The sequence below is a fragment of the Lepisosteus platostomus genome, chromosome 21 (genome assembly GCF_059453375.1).
Source record: "Lepisosteus platostomus isolate fLepPlt1 chromosome 21, fLepPlt1.hap1, whole genome shotgun sequence".
Taxonomy (NCBI): domain Eukaryota; kingdom Metazoa; phylum Chordata; class Actinopteri; order Semionotiformes; family Lepisosteidae; genus Lepisosteus; species Lepisosteus platostomus.
Window position 1 is genome coordinate 11,743,530 of NC_142631.1, and position 18,077 is coordinate 11,761,606.

Below are 18,077 nucleotides of genomic sequence, written 5' to 3' on the forward strand. Positions count from 1 at the left end.
AGAAAAAGAAACCTGTGAGCATTTTGTCTAGAAGCCCAGGAATATTGTATCTTTTTCCATTAATCATTCCACCTAATTACTAATAGGAATCCAATGGTAAAGCTGAAGGATACTATCTCTAAGCCTCTCACCATGAGCACAGGAGCTCCTCAGGGTTGTGTCTTGTCACTGCTCCTTAACTGCCTGCACATTGATGTATTTCACTTTCAGATTCAGTCAAAATGTTCAAGTTCACTGATACTCAAACTACTCATAAGGCTCATCACAAACAATGAGTCAGTATAGAGGAATGAAGTAGCTGAATTAGTTGAATGGTGTATCCTAAACATCCAGGAACTAAATGTCAGTAAAACTAGAGAATCTTTGATGGCCTTTAGGCAAAGCAAGGGAGCACTCCCCCCCCCACATATGAATGGTCAGGCTGTAGAGTTGGTGGAAAATTGTAAGCTCCTGTGTACCACCATATCCAGCACTCCAGCAAAATGGAAGATCAACAAAATCCATTATGGTCAAGGAAGCTCACCAGACATTGGAGTGTCACAGGAAGTAATGTCCTTTTCTACAGATCTCTCATTAAGAGTGTTTTGACCTTCTCCATCACTATGTGCTTTGGAAACACCTCTGCCCTGGACAAGAAGCAGCTAGAGAGAATAGTGTACAGTATATCACCTCCAAACCCGTAGGTTACCCTATTTCCTCTGTGGACTCACTCTTGTTCTCTAGATTGAAACCCAAAGCCCTAAAGATCCTCACCAAACCCTCATACCCTGTCCAACGTCTGTATACTTCTCTCCCCTATAATAGGCAGCTCAAGTCTGTGAAGATAAGGACCAATAGGATCTATGACAGCACCTATCCAGAGCAAGAGATGTCTCATTATCATTCTTTTGATGGTCATGATTGGTAAAGAGATATTGCTGTTTTTTTATAATAGTCCGTTCATTTGGTAGACAGTTCTCTTTGTTAGTAGATAATGCACATTAGTCCCGTCTTGGAGTCCTTGAACTGGATTTCTGTCAGGTTTTGTTAGTCTTTGTTGGGCTCTGTTGTTACTACCCTTGTGGAAATTCTTGCAGGAATCTGTCCCTGCTTCCCCTATGTATAGCAGTATTACATTTGTTCACTTTTTTTGTTCACCATTCCCACTTTTACTGCAAGGTTTCATGATATAGATTTTAACTTTTGGATAAAAAGAGGTCTAAGATAATTACATTAGATCCGGTCCTAAAGTAGATCCTTAAGTACATTTTTAACATTTCAACCACCTTTCTTGCAATGTTGAATATGGGTTTTGACCAATTTCTAGTTAGTTGGTCAGATTAGGTTCAGCATTTATGATCATGCTGAGACACCTTATGTATTGAAGTTTTGAACCAGAAGGTTATGCATACTGTACACTTTATCAGTAAATTGTCTTTAGAGCCATCTTGTCCCTCCAGACTGTAATAGGCTTTTTGTATTTCTCCAATTAGAAATGGAATAGGTACACTTGTAAAGTGATTTTTAGGCCACTTATGTCTATGCTAAACAATAGGAGAGAAATATTAGCATCACTTCCAATTGTCATCCTCCGTAGAACGTGCACTGGCTGACTTCTCTAGGATCTAGACCTATCACTTGCCTATAATGTATGCCTAGCAGGTTTAGCAGCAGACCTTTGCACTATATAATTGGTAGTCTTCTGTTTATATACCAACTAGGGTTCTAACTGGGCTCTGTTTGCTCTTGCTGGACGTTATTAGTTGCCTGTTGTTCAGACATGTCTTACACCTGTCCAACAATCTCATTTATTGCATCACTTGCAGAAAGTGCCCTGTCAGTCACAAAGCCAATTAACCTCTACTTGTTCCTTTGCACCTTGTGATGACGCAGCTCTCCACTTGTATACCTAGACTTACATTCACCTTTTCATCTCTATAAAAACCGCCCCCCTGTTGATCTGGACCACTTTTAAAGGAAGCAATCAGCAGCTGAAAACCATCTGCTTTAGATTCTGGCACCTGAAATCTTTGTGTTTAAATACTATTGCTGCATTGTCCGTGACAGAGCAAAGGCAACTTTTGTCACACTGTATTCATTTTAAATTCTTTATATCCTCAAGGAGCTGTCAAAGGATTCTGTATGACAGAAAGTATCAAATACTAAAACTCCAGAAATGTGTAAAAACTGAAAGTGCTAATAATGTGAATACCTGCGCTACACTATGAAAGAGGAACTCAATTTAACGCTGAATTACTTTTAATCTGATTACTTAGTTTTAGTCTAGGAAAAAGCACTAAGCTTTTGTAGTTTGTGATGTCTAGGGAAAAAGCTCACTGATGAATAGTTCACTGGAAAATAGTCTGTTGGTTAGGGTTACAGATAAAAAATACTGTAACACAAATTATATTACTGGGGGTTTCTTACTTGGTCATCTTGTTTCTGCTGGGTTATATGTCTACATTTGTGACCACTGGGTTGCAGAAAAAAATATGGAGAACTCTCAGTATGCCTTGCTGTTATCTCAATTACACTTGAAATGTTTTTTCATATTTTTAAGATAGGTGCAAACATTAAACTGTTATGGATATTTTGGTAGTGTTAGTATTATTAAAAAATAAAGATAGCTGATAATCTGAAAAGGCATACAGTATGAATCACATGAGTAGAATTATATCGTTATTAATTTCTTTAGATACGCGATTCCATATTATATTCCCTTTTAATCAAATTCTAAAAGTATGCTTGTTGACTCCGGTATCACGTTAGTTAAAGACTTCGATGCTTAAAATGTTTAGGGAGAAATGGAATACTGGTGTGTATGTTTTCTTTAAAGTACCGAGACCAGCCATATACTGTATGTTTATGTTCCAAAATGAATATCGTTTATGGCCTTCACACGCGTTACAGTATGCTCCTATTCTTTTTATGCTCAGCTGCTAAGATTTCCCTTCAGTGGTAAAATTCCATATAAATATTCAATACTTAAACGGGCACAGTAAAGACATTTAAATCTTTCTACAACCGACCAACGCACCACGAGTGCCCCTGTCGGTCAACCAATCACGTACCGCGGTATTTTGCATCGTGACGTGCGAGGCCGTAGCCAATTACATCCGGTACGTGTCTGTGACGCGCACTTTGAATGGCTGCATCTGTACGAATCACAGTAGTGCACATCAGGGTAATGTAATGGTAGTCTTCTCTGATGCTTGTTATGTTAACAGTTTACATTTATTGATGTAAAGAGTTAATGCAGATTTTTAAATGTGCTTTACTGAAGAGCTGAAAGACTTAATTTACATGCCTGGCAGATTTAAATAAGGTTTCAAGCTCAATAAAGATGTGTAATCTATCACATACATAAAGGTATCACATACAAAAGGTTTTATAATATTGCTTGTTATTGTGCCCTTTATAATCTTAGAATCACTACATTTCAATACAATTCATTAATTAATTCTTTAGGTTCCTACATGTATTTTGACTCATGTAGCCAAGCCAAGAGGCTTTTTAAATTAATGAACTGTATATGGAATATACTGTATTTGCAATGACAATGGCCAAGATGGAGGTCTAGATTGGACGAGTCATCTAAGATTTCAGGCAAATCACCAGTAAACAAGAAGAAAAGTACTTTTTTTTACAGCTGCCCCTCAGCACTGAATTTTGGACAGTCACTATGCTGTAGCATACACTTCAGCTGTGTGTAGTAAAAGGACTTGGAGGAATGAACAGCTTTATGAAGATACACCAAAGGGGGGCCAAGTAGAATTATGCCTGGTAGAAAAGGCATGGTGAAATGAGGCTTCACTTTGTAAATACCCAAGAGTTTTTCTAAGTCTTACCATTAAAAGGAAGAAAATGCTTGTAACACCAATCTAATGTATGAGATTTGGGAATGATCAAGGAATTACTCAATATCTTCAGAAACATTTGATGATCATTGTCAAAATGCATTCTCTGATTGGAAAGGTTGTCATTGCCAGAGGAATCGCATCCAGCTTCTTACTTTAATTTTTTTTCTTTTATTTCATTTTAATTTACTGCTTAGAGGACTAATTATTGGAATATTTCCACTGACATTTATGTGAGCAGAGATTCTAGTTAATTGCAGAGTGCACATGCAGGATGTAACTTTTTTCTTTTTTTGCTATTTGGCATTTATGCTTAGAATAAAAATGAACAGAGATGAAGCTCAGATGCTCTCTCATTAACGAAGGAGTCCCTGGTGAAATGGTCTTGTTCAAGCCTAAAGAATTCAAAAGCTGATTGCTCTTAATTATTTTGCTGTCTGACTGAGCTTTTTGTGGAAGAGACAAATTTCTGTAAATCGCACAGGCTTAGTAATGTCTTGTGCCAGTAAATATTGAGTAATTGCATGAAGAGATCTACAAAAGGGGGAGCTATCCTAAAACATTTGCCAAATACAGACACTGGAGAATATAACATGGATAATGCATAGGCCTCAAATGCTGATTCACTGTTAAATACATACTGATTTCTCTAGCTTTCTAATGCTTTGGTGGCTTCCTGTAACACAGTTGAAACTTATTTTGTTATTTCACATGGTCAGAATGAACTATAAAACAGACATTTTAATCCAAATTGTCATATCATCAGTCATGTGGCTTAATGTGAACCAGTATTTGCTGTATACTGTATGTGGTGTAAACTTGTCATTTTATGTGTAAAAGTACATGGCTTGCATACTGTATAAACCAAAGTGTAAAAACTGACAAAAATAAACTCTAATAATTTATAAATCAATTGTTTCTACAGCAAGAAGAACACACGCCAACACCGTTTTAGCTCTTTTGCTTTTTTTTTCTTCCTGTGATACAAAAAGATAATCTCTCACAAAATGAATATGAAGCTCATAACCTTATAAAGTGGTCAGGATCCCTGATACATGGCCTTTCTACTCATCTCCACACCCACAGTTTTTCTCAACCCTATTGCATTGTGATCACTTTTATTGTAGTTTGGATTTTACTCCGAAAACTATTTGTTTTATCCAAGGCTCTTCAGGAAGGTCATTAAACTGAGCTTTGAAGTGCAGAATAAAACACTGAATCACATCATAGGTTCCATCTGCCAGCACTGTAATCTGGGCACATTGATGACGATGCATATGGTGCATGCAGATGGCACTGTGGTTAAATCACCACTTTAGTGGTAAGACAGTATTGAAAGACTGAAATTGTAACTGGTGTGATTCGTCTTTGTTCCTCGGTAAATTAAACTTTCTAGGGATTTATCAGCTTTGCAACATAATCTGGTGCAACATGGAAATTGCTGTCCAGGCAGATTTCAAACCATTTATGTTTTACTGACAGTATTTGCTGTGTGAAGCAAAAGCTAAAGCATATATTCTAAACAACTGCTTTCAAAAAAGTAATTTGTCTTCCTGTGCAAAGTGGGTTGGTTATTGACATCTTAAGCATGCATAGGGTGTATATAATGTGTTCCCATGACTGTTTGTGTGTGTATCACATGTCACTAAGTGACTTATCGTAACTGAACCACAGCATGTAACTCTCATCTCTGTCGAATGGCTCTTTCTGTAGACAGCTCATTGAAAACTAAACCACATTAATGGATATCTGTGTCATGAAATTGTCATGTGTACAATGTCCATATTAGGTCATTCTTCTTTGTCCAAAAGATACTATGTGCCCCGATCCCAACACAATATTGATTTGTGGTTATAAAGATAATTAAAAGTACTGTATGTGCTTCTACACTAAGGTTATACGGTTGTTATTCCAAACTACAGTATATACAGTAAATGTAACGTTTCCCTCAATTGATTATCATGAATTGTGACTTGAAAGATTGAACTGAAATTAATGCCAACAGGTAACTTCACATTGCAGTCATTTACTGAACAATAATTTAAACATTAGGGGGAAAATAGCTTGCCCTATATCTGGTTATTTGTATTAACTAGGACCCTTGAACTGACTAATTGTGTTTACAGTATCTAGGACACTGTTGCTAATTTTCTCCTATTTATAATACAGTGAGCAATTTGCCATGTCAAACATGTCTAGAAAATACCATTTCATCTTCCCTTCTGTTTTTTTTTGGTCTTTTTCATCCTTTACACTTCAGCATAGCAATTATGACAGACGTTCCTTCCAATTACAGTGTAGATGAGTTGTAGATGAGATGGAGATCTCAACAACGGTCTTAGCAAACAAAATCAGTAACGCAATTCTAACAGTCAAGGAGGAGTGAGTCTCAGAGGGAGGATTTTACTATAATTTTTTTTGCTCTGGGTGAGTGGGGTGACATTAAGCTGTATCAAAGTAAATACATTGTATTAGTGCTCTTAACAGTTCTATATTGTTCTAATTATTTCTAACTAAGCAGACACCCTTATCCAGAATGACTTGTAAAACATGCACTGAATGAAATATACATTAGGTCGTATACAGTAATAGGTTAATGCAGGCCAACATTGGAAGTGAAATGTAAATGCTGTGGTGTGCTAAAATATAAAATATGAGATTAAAAGCAGTATACAGACAGTGTAGACACCACTCAACAATCAAGACAGCATGGTTACATGAGCTCCCATATTCATAGTGAACAGAAGCACACTAGCAGCTTCCAAGTCAAGGACATACAGAGTAATGTAAATGAGAGCTGAGATCTCAAAGTTTATGTCTAAACAGATTAGGCCAAAGCAAATGGTGGAATGAATAAACTTACAGTTCATCCTCGCCTTACGAGACTTATGAGGGGAAGGTGTGTTTGGTATTGCCAGCTGTCCATTACATTATCAATGAGATATTTTAAATCCCCCAAACACTATTCATATATGAACAAAAATATACACAGTATATACTGTACAGTATATATGCTTTCTGAATATGTATGAACATGAATGCACAGTATATAAAAATAATATACTATTGTGTATTAACACTGTATTGCAGAAAGAATATACTGTATTGATATAGGACTAGTCTCGTCAGCATTGTGCAGTTGGGAAAATATGATGTCTTCATCTTGCATATGTTTATTTGATTTCTCACTGAACAGTTCTCTCTCTTCAGTAGGTGCACGCAAAGCTTTTATTCATTATGCTTGACATTTACAAACTCACCAAAGCCATTCATCACTGCATTTGAAATTCAATTTCATATGTTTGGCTACAGATTGCAATTCAACACCAGGGACGTATACACCTCAAGAATGTTTCTGCACGTAACATTTTAAAACAGCTTCATCGAGTGATGTCTTATGAACCTCTTCCATATGGTTCCTTGCACCAGTGACTGATTTTCTGGTTGTGGTTCTACATATATTTCATACTTCAACAACGTTTCCTTCATTTTGCCAATATATAAAACCGTTTACGTGGTGCTACCATATCCCTGACATTCCAAATTCTAATTTAATCAACTCTTAGTTTCTCAGTCACACCCAGATTTACTCTTTACCTCTTCTCACAACCCTTTGAGGCCATGGTGACTCACTTCTTTAGACTTTTGTAGAGCAAGACATCACAAAACATGATACTTCACATTAAATACATGCAAATGCAAGATGAGGAATTGTGCACAGAAACAGAGAGACAAAAATAGTGTCCCCTTGGCAGACAAAACCCACCTTTCCCAGATTTTGTCAGTTAAATCTTTTTAAAGCAGGTGCAACTGTTAACTATTAACTTCTTAAATTGGTAAAAGCCAACAAAAAGCCACCAAAACATTGTATGTATCCTCACTTGTTTGGTTTTGACAAGTCATCAAAGAGCTGATCAAATTAAAAAGTTCAAGCAACATCCATCCATCTTCTAAACACTTTATCCAGTACAAGATTGTGGGGAAGCTGGAGCCTGTTCCGGCATGCAATGGGTACAAGGCAGGATACACCCTGGATGGGACACTAGTCTATTTCAGGACACACAGACACGCACACGTTCACACCAGGGCCACTATTCACAGAAAGCAATTAACCTTAAAGTATGTTTTTTGGACTGTGAGAGGAAACAAGCTGCATGAAGAAACCCATATAGGCACAAGTAGACCATACAACCTCCATGCAGATAACACTCCAGGAATCGAACCCAGGCTGCTAATCACTGCATAAATGTCTATGCTGCTGATTTATGAATTATGTTTACTTGCTACCTGTATGGATATATAAGTATTGAGGTTCCATATCTTAAAAAACTCCAAAGCTACCCCTTTGCAAATTCTTCAGTGTACTAATATAATATTACAATAATAGCTCAAAATACATTATTTACACTTTGAAGTAAAATACATATTGCCTGAATTTATTTGGCATTTTTTTATGTTTATCTGCAAGAAGATTACTCTGTTAGAGCAGATGCACCAGATCTCAAACTGAAGGTTTCTCAGAGGATCCAGCAATCCCTGGTAATTTCTTTTAAATTTATGACAATTTTAAATGAGGCAACATGATCACAACAAAGTGTTTATAATTTGTGCACAGGTACCTTCAGCTTTCTGTGCCCAGAACATAATTGACTAGTGAATTGTGGAAATGTCAAAAGACATTTACATATTTTTTTTATGTCTGTGGGGTATTTGTGAATCACACAGCTTTTTTGCAATTGCAGCCTGATAACAGGCTTTTCTAATTGATGAAACAGCACCTCCAATAAAGCTACAAATGAGTACAGGCTGTGTGGGGAGAGCCCACAAATCTGCTGGATGTGCTTGCCAAGAAAATGTACAATCTGTTCTGTTGTGGCAGAAAAGAGAGAGGTTGAAGTGTGAGGAAAGTGTGTGTCTATTACAAGTGAAAGGTGACTACAGATGTAAGAAAATAAAACCAGCAAAAGGGTATTTTGATGTGAGTTACATTATATGAATACTGAGCTGCACAAAAATGACAGAACTCTTCTATAGATTAAGCTACCATAACAGTGATGAACAGTAGACATTACAAATATCTCAATAGTTTTCCTATTGAATACTGCCACCTTCAGCCAACACAGCACTTTTGTGGAGTCATAGTGACTTCACACAAACAAGATAGACAATGTAAAACTGGGTGAACAAGTAAATTGAAACAGCGGGATATGAATCAAACATTTTATTTTTCTTTTCCCTGACTGATCAATGCAAATAAACGAGTGTTTCAACATGATATTCACCGCTGGATGTATTTTCTGTATAGCATTCATCTTATCAGCATGGTACCCTATCTGTCTGCAATGCGAGGTTTATCACTAGCGATACCTGACTGAGTGGCATTAATGTTTCTAGCTTTACATGTTCTTACCAAGCACCCTGATTTGTGAACCGAGCCACTGATGTTTCAGCAAGAGTACAAAGACAAAAACACAAAACAACCTGAAAACATTAGATTTCATTTTAACAATGGACTATAAAGACTACAGCACAGAGCTGGTTTCATACAAGTTTCATAGTTTTATTCCTAGACAAGTTTATTTGAAATTACCTGACTTAATTCATGATTAAGCTATTTGGGGTTTATACAGACTATTAAAAATCCATCCATCCATTTTCTAACCACTTCACAAAATACAGTGTAGAGGGTCACTGGGGAGCAGGAGCCTATCTCCTTAAGCAAGAAGCACAAAGTGGAACACACACACACTCACACCAGGGCCAATTTTCCCAGAAGCCAATTAACCTGCCAGTATGTCTTTGTATTGTGGGAGCGAACCAGAGCACCTGGAGGAAAGCCATGTGAAACAAAGAGAACATACACTACAAACTACAGTACATTCATATAGCAGGAACTGAACCCAAAGCTCCAGTTCTGCAATGCAGCATAGCTAATTCCTACACCCCAGTGCTACCCTATTGAAAATTAATTTCAGTATACAGTATACTGTGTTATACAGTGTATTACAATGTGTAGCAATATATTATATACTGAGAGCATTAGAAATGCTACAAATTATTATTTTTTGGGAAAGCATGGCCTTTGATCATGGGAACATAATTCTAGTGGTACATATACTGTACTATAAATGTAATATTGATCGTTATGTGTCTTCACTGCTGGTTTCGATCACTTTTTCCTTCAGCCTGATGGTTGCACAGATTTCTAAATGACTTGGGATGTGTTACTATCTTACAGTCACTAATGCAATATCCTCACCTTACTGTCTGATTGATCACCTTGTCCTTTGCAAGTTTTGCAAGGCCTTATTTCCGATGTTCCTAATTTGGCTCCATGGAGAACGTTTTCTATAGTAATAAATGAAAATTGTATTGGTGGTCTCCATATTTATGTCTGACAGCATATCAGAGCCACAAATGGGGAGTAAGTGGTACATGGATCATTGACTGAAAAATATTTGAGCTTTAAATTAATAGGCCAGTCTTGTGGCCTAAACTGTAATTCTTTTAGGGGTAACTGAGTTCGATATATAATATCTTTCTCTTGTGGTCTGAGAAAATAATGGTTCAATAGAAACCTACACAATTTTTAAAACTGTTAGCTTATTTGTTGTATATATGTCTTTTAGGATGTGAAAAGACTACTGGTTAAAGCACAGCACGACTATGGGCCTATGAGACCATTTTGATGTTTTCTCCTTACTGTTACATGAAGGCCTTTGTTTCTGCAAAGTGTTCCTGAAGCCAGATTGAATGCTAAAGACTAAACCTCAAGAGTATTATTCATAAAAATGGATTCATTACAAAAACAAATGTAGTATTCATGGACAGGGATTCAATGCAATGCTGGAATCTCATAAGAAAAGCAATGAGCAGAACTGTTGTTCAGAGAATGGCTTCCAAGATGTTGTTGATTCCAGCTATAGCTAAATTAGACTATAATATCTTTTACTTTCTGCACTGCCTTCTTTAATGCATTTCATGCAGAGCCTTAATTTGCTTCATTATATGCCTTACCTTATCTTGAGATTTGTTGATGCAAACTAGAAGAAAATGTAATTTGCATACATTTGTATCAGTCGCCTTGAAGAACACTAGTTAAGATACACTAAGATCATTTTCAAGGGCTGAGAAAGATGGATTCACCTGCTACAAGTGAGCACTCTTCTGATGTTGAAAAGAAAAACAGGCCACCAAGCTGTCAATAGTTACCAGAAACATTCTTGTTTTTCAAAGCTATCTTATATCTGAGAATGACGAGACCTGGTGAATGGATTGAAACAATCAGGCCCTACTGCAAGTTATCTAGATCTAAATTGTTTTGGCACCCACAGCACAGCATGCGTCAGAAGCTCAGAGCTCGTCGTGTGGTGCTGTGTTGCCCATTGTGTTGTGCTGCCAGCTGACATTTACATTATGCAACCCCCACCCCAAACAATTATTTTTCATTGTGAGACTGCCAAGTAGCAATGTGACTCATTTCAAACCCCATGTGACTTGAGATCTGTTATTCTCTGAAGTAAATCTGGTAAGATCAAAACAAGACTGAACCATCATTTGCAGTGAGAATAAATAAGCCATTTCTGGGGATGTGGGCAGTAGACTTTCTTTACCTCTCACTGTTTTTTTTTCTCTTTGGTTTGTTACAGAAATGGGATACTGGTTACAGTAGTTGTTTTATTTAATCACAATTGAGATTTTAAACAGGCAATACCTACATAAATGAATAGCTAATCTGTTCTTTTTCACATTCTGGAGTCATCTTCTCTTGTGATCAAATTGTGCTTTGATTGACAAAGTAGGGACAAACCATTGGTGTGTGAAGTTACTAAATATTTTTCTTAATTGCCATTTTGTTTAAATGCTATTGATTGTTTAATCCAAGAAAAGCTAATATGGGAGGCTCCTTAAGAAATCCTACACTGTTAAAAACCTAGGAAACCAATTTTAAAGTATTACTGAGAAGGATGAGTAGAAAATGCTTTTCATAAAAACTTCTTCACTTGATAAAAAAGCTTTCAACTTTAATTTATTCTTGCAGCAAGACACGTCTTTTTTATCACTTCTTCACCTAACAAATTGGGATTGTTACAGGAGCCTGTGTGTGTCTTTATAGAATAAGCCAATGTGAGAAAAAAAAAATACATTTCCATATACTGGTTGTGCCCAGAAATATACTAGTAGTCTTATAATTATAATAATAATAATTGCTTACACTTATATAGCGCTTTTCTGGACACTCCACTCAAAGCGCTTTACAGGTAATGGGGACTCCCCTCCACCACCACCAATGTGCAGCATCCACCTGGATGATGCGACGGCAGCCATAGTGCGCCAGAACGCTCACCACACATCAGCTATCAGTGGGGAGGAGAGCAGAGTAATGTAGCCAATTCATAGAGGGGGATTATTAGGAGGCCATGATTAGTAAGGGCCAATTGGAAATTTGGCCAGGACACCGGGGTTACACCCCTACTCTTTTCGAGAAGCGCCCTGGGATTTTTAATGACCACAGAGAGTCAGGACCTCGGTTTTACGTCTCATCCGAAGGACGGCGCCTGTTTACAGTATAGTGTCCCCGTCACTATACTGGGGCATTAGGACCCACATGGACCGCAGGGTGAGCGCCCCCCGCTGGCCCCACTAACACCTCTTCCAGCAGCAACCTTAGTTTTTCCCAGGAGGTCTCCCATCCAGGTACTGACCAGGCTCACACCTGCTTAGCTTCAGTGGGTTGCCAGTTGTGAGTTGCAGGGTGATATGGCTGCTTGACATAATTGACAGTGAACTGAGGCAGTCTCACAGATAGAGCTCTCTCTCACGAGGTCAATCAGTTTCTTTCACTTCTTCTCACAGGGAGACTGATTAATTAGTAAAAAAATGACAGCAGCTCTTCTTCAGTTTTAAGTATCACTTATTGCATCCACTCGTTTTAAACCTTCTGGTCACAAAAGCAAACGAAAGCTAAACAATCAAGTGATCGGTTGGTGCTGCTCTGTTATGAGCAGCTCAAGGGTTTAAGAGGGATTCTATGCTTGTCTGTTAAAAAATTGTTCACTCAACACAAGTGCATCCAAGAGGTTTCAGTGTCAATTAAAGGAGTAGGGCCTCCCTCATTGACAGTACTCCATGTCTGTACGTATCTGGGAGGCCAGAGTGGTCACCGTGCCACTGAGAGCTGAGACAGACCCAAACATTTAATCACACCCCTACTGCTCATGTACATTCTCTTGGGCAACACTCAAACAATTATTGACCACTGTTTAGGGAATCTCCATCACCATCAGCTAGTTTTTCAATGAATGTTTATGAAAACATTAATGAAAAATATTTTATCTATACTGCAGAACATTAAAGTGTCTAGAGTGCCTTTCCAATGCAGGGGCTCCTTCAGCGTCATGAACAAGCACACTACGCACTGCGCAATGACTGCCTTGTCCCCTTGTTAATGAGGTGGAGGTTCTCTTTGTTTCTGCAGAGAATTTGCGCGCTGGAAGGTGAGGAACACCGCTATCGAGAGGAGGGATCTGATCCGGAATCCCCTTCCCCTAATGCCGGAATTCCAGAGGAGTATCCGCCTGCTGGGGAGGAGACCCTCCGTCCAGCAATTCATTGACACCATTATCAAGAAGTACGGGACCCACATTCTGATCTCCGCCACTCTGGGAGGTAACTGCCTGGCTTTGTACTTGGTTCCAGCATTGAAAAAACCTGACTCCTGGACTATCATTATAGTACGCTTCAGACTTAACTTAACTAAACCCTCACATAAGTCAGGCTAAGTTAGCTGATTGGGGCCAAATGGGTTACATTAATCACTTAATGACCAATTCCAATGGAGATGTAGAAAGAAATCAAAATGTGTAGCGTTGCAGCATCCTGATCCCAAAAATATGACATTATTTTTCAGTTGTGATACTACTTCCCTTATACAATATCTTTGTTGTCAAGATTAGTTGTAACAGTAAAAATGGCTTAAATAGTTACAGATGTTTTGTCTAACATATAAAAATATATAATATGGACCTGAAATATAATATATTTATAATATGTATTAATATAATAATGCTCAAAATAATTTCTCCTGATTTATGCAACACATTGCTAGTTCTGTTTGCCATGTTTAACTGAGCTCCATTTTGAGTTCAATATATTTCAATAGGATTAGTTATTTGTCAACGGAAATAATATTTACAAATGTGGTGGAAGTATATTCAAAAGCAATTGCAATCTGACAATAAGTTTTAATACAAGCGGTATGCAGATAAACGCTGGTGCTCTTTTGAAGAATTGTAATGCTATTCTGCTATACAGAACTTTATGTTGAAAGCCATGATTTAATTTAAGTTAAAAACAGAATATACAGTACATCAGTTTTAGGGAAAAAAATGTTCCAGAACTATATAAACAATTAATGTATTTTAACTCGTTTTGAGTAAAGTAAATCCAGTTTTACCAAAAGGTACAAACCTTTAACGTCTGAATCTTGCACTTTGCAGGATAATATTGTCAAGCAATGGTTTGCCATATGACAAAGTACTGGCATCTGGCTTTCGATCGAGAGAATTATTTAAGAAGCATTAAATTGCAGTATAATATACAAGCCTGCAAGCTGTTTCAACTTGATACCATAATTATGACATTCAGGAAGCTTGTGAAAAATGTATTAAAAACAAACAAAACAATCTCAACAATAAAACAGGAGCAGCAGAATTTGTGGAGAGACAGATGTGTACTGTACCTGCTAGCAGCCAGTCTACGAAATTCTATTAAATATGTTCTGATGTAGAGAGAACAATATATCATGAGCGCAAATATGTCTGAACGTGGACAGGGGAATAATAAAGGAAAACAAAAAGATTGCCAAAATGTTATGAAAACTGTTGGGAATATGATAGATGATTTTCAGAAACATATCATGTACCCTGAAATAGGTGATGCATTGTCAGGCTAGCTAACAGAAGGAAGTGTTAAAAAAAGAGAAAAACGTAAAAGCTGACACTTGAAAATGTTGAGCTAATTCTGTTGTATGGTAAAAATTAAGGTAATCATGCTTCAGGAGCTACTGCATTCATATGAAAGCACTAGTTACTAGAGGCAAAGACCCCACATGAGCGCTAACTCTATCAGCTAGCTGGAGACCAGAGAGAGAGAGGACTTAACCACACATCCACCACCACCAGGCAGAGTAAACATCCTTTCCATTTTTCACATAAACCTATTAACAGTTTTTCTTGCCATCCAGCTGACTATGAGATAGAAAAAAAATCATTAAAAAGATCAATTGCAAAGTAAGCTTGAGAGATGGTAATGAAATCAGGATTTGTGGACTCTAGTGATGTGTACCATGCATGGAGATTGATGGTAAAAATGCAAATATGTCCTAAATCATAAGCACTCTAAACACTAGTCAAAAGTAAACAAAACATAAGCTGACACTTGCATGTATTATCCATTTATATTCTGTTCTTCTGGTATTATAGGAATTATTTACAAAGCAAAGTCATTTTAGCACCGATTAAAGTATACCACCACACCACTTCACATCGATGAGGCTTCAGTTCTGAAACACCTCTATAAGTTGGCCTATAACATTGGAAGTGGTTAAGTGACATTAAGAAAAAATATGATCTCAATGCCCCTGTGTTCTCCAGGGTGTATGCCCTAAAGAAGGATTATAATTTTCTATTTTTTGTTTATATACAGTATTGCCATCTTACTATTCAGCTCACTTGGTGATTCAGACTTATTAATCTGCTTATTTTCGTTCATTACAGTGTGTTGAAAGAATATACCAATCTGCCTTTTTCACAGTAATAGCAAAGATTCCTATACAGAGGCTGCATGTACATCTGGACATAATTTAAACCATTTCTTGTGACATGACACAAACAATAATATTACAGAAGTAGCACTAATTGGACAATACCATCTCTCAGTCACATATTCGATACATCTCATAACAGCTGTGCCATTTTGTTTCAATAAACACAGTAATAAGATTTCTGGTTACTGAGATGAAGAAATTTGATCACCTGGGTCAAACATACAAAAATTACACAAAAAGAACTATAACACATTTCCTTTGAAGTGGAGAAAGCAGTGTATCCTTGCAGGGTGTTAGATTTAGATACAATGAGAGGCTTTCCTTTGCTTTTGAGGTTCACACTTCAGTTTTCTTAAATCACAGTTAAAACAAAGTTACTTCTTAACACAAAACATCCACCTATGGCTTACTTCAGATGAGAAGCCAGGAGCTGATGGGTTTGAAGCCTTAAATGAGCTTTAATTGAGACTAGGATGTAACCGGTGGATATTTATTGTGGGATAAAATGTATAAGCATTTGAATCAGGTGCATTTTCTATCTGTTTATTAACTTAGGTATGCTGTTTCTATTTAAATAAAGTGATCAAATTGGTTAGAGGGTTTTGCATAAAGCCTGCTGACCATTATGTGTACTCCTGTTCTTAAAGGACAATACAGCAGAGACTTTAACTATAGGATTGAAGTGTTACCTAAAGATGTTACAATATTCTTCAGTATACAGTATATAAAAAAATTAAACAATAAGATTAAAGTAAAATAAAAATAAAAATATAAAAAATAATACATTAGTGGAACATAAAAATAGTTAATTCTACAGTGCTTATTTTACCTCTGATATGAAGGCTGACTAACAAATGAAGACTAGTAATGTTTTAATAAGGTATAAATCCCAGGGCTGTTATTTTATTACTAACATTGCTTATACAATATTACCATAAAGATTTTTTTTACCTTACAAGTTCATCTTCAGATCATTATTTAATAAAAAAGGCTTTCATTCTCTGAGACTACTTGGAGTAAAATTTATTACACTGTTCCTTAATGGAAAGTCAATACTTTCTATGTAGCTCATCCTGAGGATTAAATTACTCAAGCTGGCTACAGAAGGTACTGTATATCAACTTTCTTTCAGTTTATTAAAACTGTAATTATACCTCCTCTACAATCTTATGAATTTGTAACCATGTTCATTTTACAAAGTCCACTGTTTCTAATTATTTTGAAAAAGAAAAAAGTTAAACAACAGGTACTCCTGGTATTTAAATTATATATCTTTTCTAAGAAAGAAATGGGTGTGAACTACTGCCAATTGTACACATACTGTATATACATGATTTCTTAAGAACATTGGAATGGAGAGCAAGAGCAAGTCCATACTCCACAGCTATTGCTTCAAATCATTGGGATGCTAAAAATATATAAAAAAGGAAATAACAGTAAACAAGGAAATAACAGAGAATAGATACTATAACTTAGAAAAGACTTATCATATGATCCTGGGTGAATTATTCTTAGTTATTATTTTAGACCCTCTGGAAGTTATCAGAAACCCATTGACCTTTGGAAAGAAAGTATGTGTGTGATTTAAAAACATAACCCTACAGGAGATAGTGGAAAAGCAGAGAGCCTACATGACCTTCTCCTGCTGGGGAGTCCAGACAATTGTAAACTCTTCCTACAGCAGTTGTTCAATGAGGCATGAGGCACAGGGAATGACTTTAGCCCCAGGTACGAGTGCTCCAAGTAACCACACATAGTGAGGGAGTCTTTGTTGAGCAGCCTAACAATATGTGACATGCAATCAAGCTTCCTGGGCAGTTTCTGAGTTTTTTTTTTTTCAAAATGACTTTATGTTTTATTAAATAAAACATGAAAGAAGACATTTGAACACAAACATGTTATGTGCATATTCATATTTTAAATGGCCAGATTTATTCTATAGTATGCCAGAGCAAATTACAAGAACTTTTTTGATTACAATGTGATTCCTTCAAAAAACACAACATGCACTGAATCATTCGTTTTCCAAGACTGTACACAAAAGAAAAAAAAGATCTAATTCATCACTATTGGTAGCTGTCTTTCACAGATTTGCTTTTCAAATACAGTCGTGTTTTGCTGTATGATTTAACTCAAAATGTAAGGTGATATAGATCAAGCAAATTGCATATAATAAAGAAGTTTTAAATGCCCTACCATCTGTAACACTGTCTCCAGTTTCATATGGTAGCTGATGCTTGAAGTGTAATTGTGTTAATCTCTTTACAGTTCTACTGTGCAAAATAGATCATTGTTATAGTTCTAATACAAAAATATAGTTAATGCAATATTGGTATTTACACTCTGATAAACACATGCAGACAATCAGCATGTAAATTAACAAAAATGTGATAAATCACCAAACACTGTAATGG

General features: G+C 36.6%; 1 protein-coding gene and 1 long non-coding RNA gene across 4 annotated transcripts in view; one reads left to right on the plus strand and one right to left on the minus strand.

The window, feature by feature from the left end:
- LOC148644048 (uncharacterized) overlaps window positions 1-18,077 on the minus strand; it is a 316,550-nt gene that overhangs the window by 90,859 nt on the left and 207,614 nt on the right. The window lies entirely within an intron of this gene.
- The window catches only part of brinp1 (BMP/retinoic acid inducible neural specific 1), a 122,660-nt gene that overhangs the window by 58,570 nt on the left and 46,013 nt on the right, over window positions 1-18,077 (plus strand). For all 3 annotated transcript variants that reach the window (XR_015928794.1, XM_088614623.1, XM_088614625.1), the window contains exon 3: window positions 13,315-13,505. Coding sequence is in view for 2 of the 3 variants with exons in the window: in XM_088614623.1 (XP_088470749.1) it covers window positions 13,315-13,505 (191 nt within the window). In the remaining variant the exon portion in view is untranslated. The remainder of the gene's footprint in view (window positions 1-13,314; window positions 13,506-18,077) is intronic.